At 35.1% G+C, this 10560-nt stretch overlaps 1 protein-coding gene across 1 annotated transcript; it reads left to right on the plus strand.

Annotated features, from left to right (window-relative positions):
- The first annotated feature begins 8020 nt into the window (after positions 1 to 8020).
- LOC145125018 (putative carboxylesterase 18) lies at positions 8021 to 9393 on the plus strand. The gene is made up of 2 exons (XM_079060509.1): positions 8021 to 8635; positions 8836 to 9393. The coding sequence occupies exons 1-2, from the start codon at positions 8033 to 8035 to the stop codon at positions 9274 to 9276; spliced, it is 1044 nt and encodes a 347-aa protein (XP_078916635.1). The 5' UTR covers positions 8021 to 8032; the 3' UTR covers positions 9277 to 9393.
- Positions 9394 to 10560: the final 1167 nt, after the last annotated feature.

The following is a 10560-nucleotide window of genomic DNA, read 5'->3' on the forward strand; positions in this document are numbered from 1 at the left end:
ATTTTTGGTCAACTTGAGGGTTTTAGGTTTTAGATTAAGGTTTTTCCTTTAATTGATGTATAGGTGGTTCGTAGTACCAGTCTTTACTTCTGTGTGAGCTGTGGTATTTGTCTACTCGTTTATGAAGTGAGTTTTCTCACTATACTTTGTATTGTTGTATATATCCTTTGTATGTTAGGATGTTAATATGTTTTAGTGATCTATTATATCGGTAGATCTGCTATGATTACCTGTATTTTCATCTTACTGTTATTTGTATATGTCGACATATTATGGTTGGGTTGAGGCGGTCCAATTGTGTGTTGTAGGACGAGAGACCCAGACGGTCAAGTTTATATAGAAGGCCCAAGGGGAGTGGCTCAACATGCAGGGGCGGAGCCAGGATTTTACGATAACGGGGGCCCATGTCACGATAAAATACTATTATATATATATATATATATATATATATATATATATATATATATATATATATATATATATTGTTCAAATAACATAATAGAGTCTATAAATTATGTGTAAACTATGTGTTGAGGTCGGAGTCTTACCTTTACAGACAATGAAAGCGCAATCTTTTTCATAATTCACTTTTATTTATTTATTTATTAAACCCTATTACGATAAATGTATATGACTTGGGTTGTCAAATAGGTTCTTAAAAATAAAACAAGGAAAACAAAACACAACATCCCTTTCCATTTAATATTCCAACTACAAAAAATTCTTAAACACAGCTTGTTAAAATTGCGCTTACAACCGTTAGGACCACTAATATTGAAGAGATACTTTGATTTTTAAAGTTGATATGACCCAAGTTTAATATATAATCGTTTAATCATATCATGTTGGTTACTTGGATAATTTATGATTGAACGTGTTGTCGGGATCACGAATCAAAGAATCTAATTTTTCTTCTCCTAAATTTGACATGTTATTTTTTTGAGGTTATTAATTGACTCTTCAATATTATTATTCATTTGAAGCTATGAGATTGTACTATAAACATCGATCTTTCCTAATATCATCACTAATATAATGTAATTGTGGTTCATAACATTTTTTTTAGTTTGAGAAAAAAATCAATGGTTCTTTTTCTTGTTCATAACTTATTCTATCATTATAAGAAACCAAATTACCAATCATAACAAAACAATTATTTACAAATTACAAAAAAATAAATGTGTAACAAGTAATAAGAATCGAAACTTACCTTCTTATTTATTGGAAAACTGAAATCATATAGAAGAGCTTGTTAATCCTTGACGTTGTCGAATAACAAAAAAAAGGTATATCGTTAAAAAAAAAAAGGTTTGTGTCTATAACTTTCCACAGTTAAAATAAGGAGGCGATAGGCTTTTAACTTAACCCGCAGTGGGCTTCAAGTTTTAGAAAGCCTTATTACTTTGCTTATATATTATAATAGGAAAATTTAAAATATATTAAGGAGCACAAAATAACTAAATGATATGGCTTCATCGTTTTCAAGTTTTACGATAAGAACGTTTTAATGAGATTGGGGGTGGCTAAGCACCTGTCTGCCCCCTTACTGTCTACGCCCCTGTCAACATGGATGATGTAGGTTCCGAATAGCAGCCCAGCCTCGTGTCGTAGAACTTGTATGCATGCATTGTATATGGATTGTTGTGTGAGGTATTTTGGGAAGACGAAGGTGTAACTATGCATATCATCTATTGGTCATTATGTTTTGAGAGATGTTATGATTTTGATACTCTGATTTTATGTCATGTGGTGAAAAAGTGATTTTGATGACTTATGGTTTTATGGAAAATGATTTTTATTTCTTTTAAAATAGAAAATTTTAATATAGTTTTTGGGATGTTCCATTTTAATTATGGATTTAGATTTTGTTTGTAGTTTGATTACGCTTTTCATGCAATCATACCTTGGGTTGGGTTGACACATGAAAGATCCATATTTTATATTTTTTTGATAGAAAATAGAAATAATTTAGCAAAATAGATAATGATGAGAAAGTTAAGAAAGCTTAAGAATGTTTGAGAAAGTTTAAGAATGTTTGAGAACATTGAGAATGATTGAGAAAAGATAATGAGTTAGAGAACCATTAGAACAATTGAAAATGAGATGACTTGGGTTTGGAATCAATGTTCCATTTAATTTTGAGTTATACACATTTTTTGCTTATCTTTTGAGATTATATGAGTTTTGCTATAAATAATATTGTCTTTTGTCTATTGATATGTTTTTTTTCGAGAGTATGAATGATGAATTTTGCTGGTTTGATGAGATATGGATTATTACATTCATATATAAACTAGTGTTCATTTTTATACTATTCATATAATGTCAAACCAGGATATGTACTCACTAGGCTTTCTAAACCTAACAAACTAAGTTATATGTTTTTCAAGTTAGAAGTGGTTGATTAGAACCATTGAAGACTTAGAAGCTTTGGATAATTTTAGAAGATTTTTGTTTTGTATTAATGATGTTTATTCAAATTATTATCTCTAATTTGATTGATACACTCCCACATGTTCTTCAAAAACATAGTATTATATATTTTTTAGACCTTGGGACCGATTTCAACACTTCTACTCTAAGAAAGGATTTTAAAATCTATTTCGGACCTTTTCTACAATTTGAACTCCAAAAATATTTTAAAATGATTATAATAAAGTCTATTAAGAACCTACAATGCAAAGATTGTTCATTAAACTTTTTATTCACTACACAGATGATTAAAATCTTTATGATCTCAAAGAAAGTTTGATGTGGCTCAAGAGGGTTTTCCTTTTAATATGATTGTTCAAGATAAAATGCATTAAGTTAGAGACTCAATTGCCGATATATTATGGAAAAGGTATATACAACGTTGTGAGACATTTCCAAAAGTAGTGAAAATTGAAACATACGTTCATTTTCATGTTCATTCTTATATTAAAATTTTGTTCCATTTTATGTTAAATATGTTAAATGATATGTTATTGCAATAAGAAAATTAAACAATAAAAACTATAAAAAATACATATTATTTTAAGACAAAATTTCACGATTGGTCCCTGTGGTTTACACAATATCGCACTTTGAGGACTTTCTAGCAAAAAGTCACGCGAATGGTCCTTAAGGTTTCATTTAATTGCGCGATTGGTCCTTGACCCTAACCCCATCACTTTTGAACCGTTAGTGAAGGGGTAAATTTGTCTTTTCATCTTGCAGTCACTCTAATAATCGATCATTATGCACATAATATACGCATGAACTCTGCAATTAAGTACAAAGATCATCTTCCCCAGCTACCCATTACCCTTTCGCATTCATCTTCGTCTTCTCCAACAGAACACAAGGCGAGGATCATCTGCCGATTGAAAACGATAATGGTGTTAACGTTATGGTCACTTCGTTCCAAATACACGAAAGCATCAAACTATGATTTGGAAAGGATATACCGTAAGTGACTTACTAAAGTGATCTTTGATTTTGTCGATTTGATATTATGCCCAAATTTTTGAAATTTTTTTTGTTCTTCTTTTTTTTCAGAGGGAATAAGCAACTATTTCACTCTGAAAATCCATCATGGTGGGATATTCACGAAAAGCCCTGGGAGAAGGTACGTAGATGGAACAATACACTATGTTGACTTCGTAGATATTGGCGTTTTCTCTGTGGATGAGTTGGATACAATGGTTCGAGAAATAGGGTACGTAGAAGGGCAAACTTTGTATTATCATTTTCTTATTCCAGAAGTAGAGTTAGACTTTGGTCTGTTACCTCTAGGAAATGATGGGGATGTGCATGTATTGTCAAATTATGTGGAAAAAAATAACCTTTTAAGTATCTACATAGAGCATGGGCATACAAGGGTTAACAGTTATTTTTTGTCCCCCACCAAGGTTATTATTGAGGAGTTGGTTACTGATGTATCCCCTGAACTAGATAGGAACCAAAAGAAGGGAAAAGTTGTTGGATCTTCTAGGAAAAAATTAGACTACTCCCTGTCTATTGTGCCATATGGAACATTTGATGGACCTTCACAAGTGATATAGGATAGTGAGCCGGTTATGGATGATGAGCCAGTTATGACTGATGAGCCAGTTTTGAATGATGAACCAGTTACGAATGATGAACCAATTATGAATGATGTGCCAGTTATGAATGATGTGCCAATCATAGATGATCAATATGATGAGCCAGTTATGAATAATGATCCAGTTGTAGATGATGAATATGACTGTGAGGATACTGCAGATGAAAGTGAATTTGATGGTCAGCATGATGCAAAAAAAACAGTGTTTGATGAGGAACCTTTGATAGATGATGTGGAGGTGAACATGATCAACTTCTTTAGTGTACTTGATGAAGACATTGACTTGGGCCAGCCTGATCCGACAAACAATAATACAGAGGAACATGAAGACGTTGAAGATGAACCTTTAGAAGTCTTAGACAATGATGTCTTTGAGTCATTTGCTACTGAAAAAGAGCCTAGAAAGAAATTGTTAAGGTCTATTCTAAAACCAGTTGCTTGTTCATCTGGTGAGGTTCACACTAAAGCTTTTAAGATTGGTCAGACGTTCAAGGAAAAGGAAAAAATAAGAGAAGTTATTGCCAACTACTCTGTAAAAGAAAGGAGGGATCTACATTATGTAAAGAATGAAAAGACAAGAGTTAGGGTAAAGTGTAGGGGTATTGTTCCTGAATTGACTGGTGACAGTAATAAAGGTAGGGGCAATTTAGTACTTTCCAAGAAAACAACTTGTCCATGGGTTCTTTTTATATCTGGGGCAGACGAGAAACAAGTTTGGACTATCAAAACATACGAAGATTGTCATTCTTGTTTGCAAACAAGGACAATGAAGGGTTGTTCATCTAAATTTCTAGCTAACAACATATTGCATCAAGTTGAAAGTAACCCCAAGATCCCTACACGTGCTTTACAGGAGGACTTAGTACAAATGTATTCACTTTCAATATCAAAGATGAAAGTATTTCGGGCCAAAGCTATGGCAAAACAATATGTTTATGGTGATTATGAAAAGCAGTATGGTGTTTTGAGAGAATATGCCATGGAATTGAAGTCAAAGAATCCAGGAACAACTGTGAAGATAGATGTCGAAACTGAACCCAATTTGTGTTATGAAACAAGGATCTTCAAACGAATATATATATATATATATATATATATATATATATATATATATATATGCTTAGGTCCATTGAAGGAGGGATTTAAAAAAGGTTTGAGGGATTTTCTTGGATTTGATGGTACGTTTTTGAAGGGTCCCTTTCCAGGACAGATTCTTACTGCAGTTGGGCTTGATTCGAACAATGGCATTTACCCAGTTGCATATGCCATTGTAGAGACTGAAAATATTAACTATTGGACATGGTTTTTGGAACACTTGGGTGATGACTTAGATTTGAATTCTTCATCTAACTTCACTTTCATTTCAGATCGACAAAAGGTACCCTCTAACTTCAAAAACTTTTACTTTTTTTTCATTTACTAACTTATTTTAATTGTACTCACAGGGAATCTTGGCTGCAATAGAGAAGTTATTTCCATTAGCTGAGCAAAGGTTCTGTTTAAGACATGTGTATGACAACATGAAATTGAAACACAAAGGAGATGAATTGAGGGAAGCAGTATGGTGTTGTGGAAAAGTATACAACATACCAAAATTTAATAGGGCTATTGAGAAACTGAAAAAAGCTTAACCCAGAAGCACATGAGTGGTTAAGTAAAATTCCTGCAAAACATTGGGCAAGATCCCATTTCTCTGGTAAGTATCATACTCTTTTCACTAACATATTTCACAACTGATTTTACTAATTAATTGTTTGGTTTTATATATAAGAAGGGCATTGACTGATAGTTTGACAAATAACTTGTGTGAGGTATTTAACTCCAAGTTAGATGAAGCAAGGGACAAGCCTATAATCACTTGTTTGGAATACATTAGAGAATACCTCACAAAGAGAATAGTAAATGTTCATAAGGTGCTAGACAAATGCAAAGGTTCTCTAAGTACAACTGCAACAACAATCTTAGAAAACAATAAGACAGAGGCAAATAAGATGAGGGTTCTATTTAATGGAGCTGATAAATATCAAGTGACTGGTCTATCGATGGAGCAGTATGTTGTTAACTTGAAAGAGAGGAGTTGCACTTGCAGGAAATGGGACATTACAGGTATTCCATGCCAGCATGCTATTGCTGCAATGTATGATAAGATGCAGAATGGGTCAGAATGTAGAGATCCTGAGGCTTGGATGAGCAAATGTTACTGGGTTAGTACATGGAATGCTATGTACCAACACACAATCGACCCAATAAATGGAAGGAGCATGTGGCCTAGATCTGATTGTCCAACAACCCTTCTCCTACCGAAACATCACAAACAGGTTTGTTGTCATACATGTTTTGTATAATTTAACTTGAAACTATTTAATAAACTTGTTAATATGTAACCATATAAATTTGTTTATAGGTTGGCAGGCCAAAGAAAAAAAGGAAGAGGGCAGTTGATGAGCCAACTCAAAGTACCAAGTTAAGTAGGAAACATTTGACAGTCACTTGCAGCAAATGCCACAACAAAGGTCACAATGCTAGGACTTGCAAGGGGCAAGGAGGTCCTAGTGAAGCTGGAAAGGGGAGTGAACAGAAGAAGGGAAAACATGTTGTAGCTTAGTTTGTAGTTCTAAGTAATCTTTTGCTATTATGTCTAATTAAAGTTAGAACATGTTTACTAAGTTTGGTTATGGTATGTCAGTCAAAATAACTACTTTTGATAGGTCTTTTGGGTATTCTATGTTTGTAACATGATATTGCACTTACATGCATTATGGTTAATGGTAATGCTACTTTGGTAATTAGTTTTTTTGGCTATGTTACTGCACTTTAATAATCAACATTACACTTACATGCAATCAAATTGACAATTTCCTTCCTTGCTAATATAATATCCATCACATTAAAACAAAACATCAAACTTACATTACATATTATATCTGTTACATTTTCTTGTCCCAACATTACATACAATCATAGGGAAAATCCTTCAAAAGCTATAACAAAAATGGGACCAAAACACAGATTCCAAGTCACAGATTTCCCCCCCCCCCCACCCACCCAAATGCTTCTTGATTTTTTACTTGAAAAGTTTACACACCATGAAAAACAACCAACTCAGACAAAGTAACCATTTCACCATCATCAATCATGCTTCGAGATTGTTTCTTCCACGCAACAACCCCGGAATCACAACAGATGACCTAGAGCACATGGGAGGGTCGAACCATCCAAAAAAGCTGCATGTTCCTCCTAACCTTGAGCATGACCAGAATCGACGACCTGGGTTCAAATCAGTCCACGATGTCACCAAAATCGCCGGCCTTCCACAGTGACATCTCACCATCTTCTTCAATTTAGGAATAGAATGTGAGTGGGGAGGGAAGAACAGAGGCAAGGAACGAGAAATAGAAGGATACAAAGGCGGACCTTACATTATATACTCTGATGCACAACAAGATGAAAAGATAAATTTACCCCTTCACTAACGGTTCAAAAGTGACGGGGTTAGGGTCAAGGACCAATCGCGCAATTAAATGAAACCTTAAGGACCATTCGCGTGACTTTTTGCTAGAAAGTCCTCAAAGTGCGATATTGTGTAAACCACAGGGACCAATCGTGAAATTTTGTCTTATTTTAATTTTCCAAAATAAAAATAAGAAATCAATCAGTGGTAACCAAACATATTTTTTAAATTGTCTATTAAAAATAAAAAATGAAGAGAAACATAGTCTTATCATGAAATAAGTTACTACTTTATCATAAATAAATTAATAAATAAATAAAAAACAAAAATAAAAAATAAAAAATAAAAAGATATATAATTAGTTAATTAATTAATTTACAATCACATTAAATGGTCACACACCCATAGGCCAAAGATAGAAAGCATGGGCCCGGAGTTACAAATTTAAAATATATATTTCCAATTCTTATAAATAACACATTCGTTAAAGTACCCATATATTTCCCTTTGATTTCATGTCAATGGAGACCACCGATAAACCTCCACAGTCGTCACTCTCCTTACCATGGAAAGCACGCATTACTCTTTCCGTCCTCTCCACTGTCATTGACGCAGCTTGCCGGAAAAACGGCACAATCAACCGTCCTATTCTCACCTTAGTCCACTTCCGGATCCCATCGATGTCAAAATCAATCAATGGCGTCGCTTCACACGATGTCATTGTAGATAAGACTCGTAACCTTTGGTTCCGAGTCTACATACCTACACAACACGCCGGTGAAGATCTCCCAGTGATCGTGTACTTTCACGGAGGCGGATTTATCATGCTCTCCCCCCATGTTTTTCCTTACGACGCCATGTGCCGCCGCTTCGCGAGAAAAGTACCAGCTGTTGTTGTTTCTGTGAACTACCGCCTTGCGCCGGAGCATCGGTATCCGGCCCAACATGATGATTGCTTCGATGTGCTGAAGTTTCTTGATGATGAAGAGAATAGGTCTAAATCTTTGCCGGAAAATGCGAATCTGTTGCGTTGCTTTCTTGCTGGAGATAGCGCCGGTGGAAACTTAGCCCATCATGTTGCTCAACGAGCCTGTGAATTCAACTTCCGACGACTCAAGGTATATTGATCAAAGTTTTCTAAACTAATCTGATCTTTTTCATAGACAACTGTTTTTAATATGTTGAGCAAATATCTGAACTATTCAATCTCATAAACAATATACATTTCAGTGAACGGATTCCGAGACCCTCATTATAATATCTTCTACATTCATTATAATTGGTAAATGCTTTTATATCCTTGTTATCATGTTTGCAGGTCACCGGAGTTGTAGCAATTCAACCATTCTTTGGCGGCGAGGAGCGAACGGACTCTGAGGCTCGCTTCGCCGGAACACCAATAGTTTCAGTTAAACGAACAGATTGGATGTGGAAGGCATTTTTGCCAGAAGGAGAAGGGTTCAATCGGGACCACCCAATCATCAACGTTAGTGGCCCACAGGCGGTGGACATATCGGAAATAAAACTGCCGCCGATCATGTTGGTGGTCGGCGGGTTCGATGCCCTAAATGACTGGCAAAAAAGGTACTATGAGTGGCTGAAAAAGTCCGGGAAAGAAGTTTATTTGGTAGAGTACCCAAATGTGTGTCATGCTTTCTATATCTTTCCGGAATTGCCTGAATCTAGACAACTTATTGCCCAAATGAAAGATTTCATTCACAAGGTATCGAGTAATGTTGCCCCCAAATGGACAAATTAAAACTTTGGTTAATAAGTCGTCTCATTACATACCAATAAATAGTTGTACCAAAAGCATATTATATTGTAGAATTTGACCTTGGTTCATCTCCCTTTTTGGGAATAATTATTCGGATGAAACTAAAAAGTCAGTATGTTTCTTTTGGTAATAATGATATTATTCGGATGAAACTAAAAAGTCAGTATGTTTCTTTTCGTAATAATGATATGATGCCGCGTACCATTATCTTAAGACCATTGGGTGTGGCCGTGTGGGCACGTTATGACTTGTTGTTGCCTACGTGTCTGCACCTTCATGCCGTGAACACGGGGGAACACCGCCCCCCTAACCATTATGTGATGCTTCATGGTGGTGGTAACGAAATGCAACAAGTGTTATCCCTTTGTTTCTCTTCTTTAATTTGCCTCATAACTACGTTTTTAGCCTTGGAACACCACACCTGAAAAATTTGTTGTGGGAAGATGAAGAGGGTTTTATGCCTAAGTGGACTTTCAATGGTTTTTTTTTCTTTGTTCAGACCATGCAGTCTAAGGCGCTAAGACCGTATGGTACGTGTCCTCATCATTTCATTCACTTTCCTTCACTTTTTTCTTTTTAAAATAAAAATAATTGATTTTGATGATTTATAACTTTTTTAAATGAATAATAAACATCAAAATTATTTAAAAATAAAAATCACTTCATTAATTAAAAATTACATAAAAAGATACACTAAAATAAGCAAGACTAAAAATAAAATAAAATAAACACTAGACGAATTGTGCAAATAGCATGTACAATTGGTGGATATTGTTGATAGTTGGTTTGCGCAAATATCGTTGACCGTAAACTAAACTAATAGCTTTGTAGAACTTGTACACACATTCCCGTACAGTACGCTCAGACATCCTAAAATACTCGTCTCATTTGTCTGCGTCCATGCCATATGCTAACTGACGAATTATGACAGTGCATTTTTTAATTGGAGAGAGACCTTTTTTGCGTCTCCCATCCAACTTCCATTTGAAATATGGAAAACGTCATTCCAAATCCCCCAACAATACGTAAGAATAGCTTTTTCCTCATCCGGAACCGCCATCGAAACTTTTCAGTGTACACGGCGTCATCTGCAAAGTAGTTTTCTATAAGACGATTGTGTCCGGCTTCGCGATTTCTACGCAACGGCGGTATTATTGTTTTAGGTCGTGGACGTGAATTTTGGCCTTGTCGGTTTTGAAAGTATGCAATAGTCTTCGCCATGACGGGACCGACAAACAATGTCTCCTCTTTAGCCGTCGAATCGGA

The sequence above is a fragment of the Lactuca virosa genome, chromosome 7 (assembly GCF_052849685.1).
Source record: "Lactuca virosa cultivar CGN04683 chromosome 7, Lactuca_virosa_CGN04683_v6, whole genome shotgun sequence".
Lineage (NCBI taxonomy): Eukaryota > Viridiplantae > Streptophyta > Magnoliopsida > Asterales > Asteraceae > Lactuca > Lactuca virosa.

Excerpts from the sequence above, each read along its gene's own strand:
- LOC145125018 (XM_079060509.1), top strand. The coding sequence starts at position 8,033 with ATGTCAATGGAGACCACCGATAAACCTCCACAGTCGTCACTCTCCTTA. Across the intron at positions 8,636-8,835 it reads TCAACTTCCGACGACTCAAG|GTCACCGGAGTTGTAGCAAT; the intron begins GTATATTGATCA and ends TCATGTTTGCAG.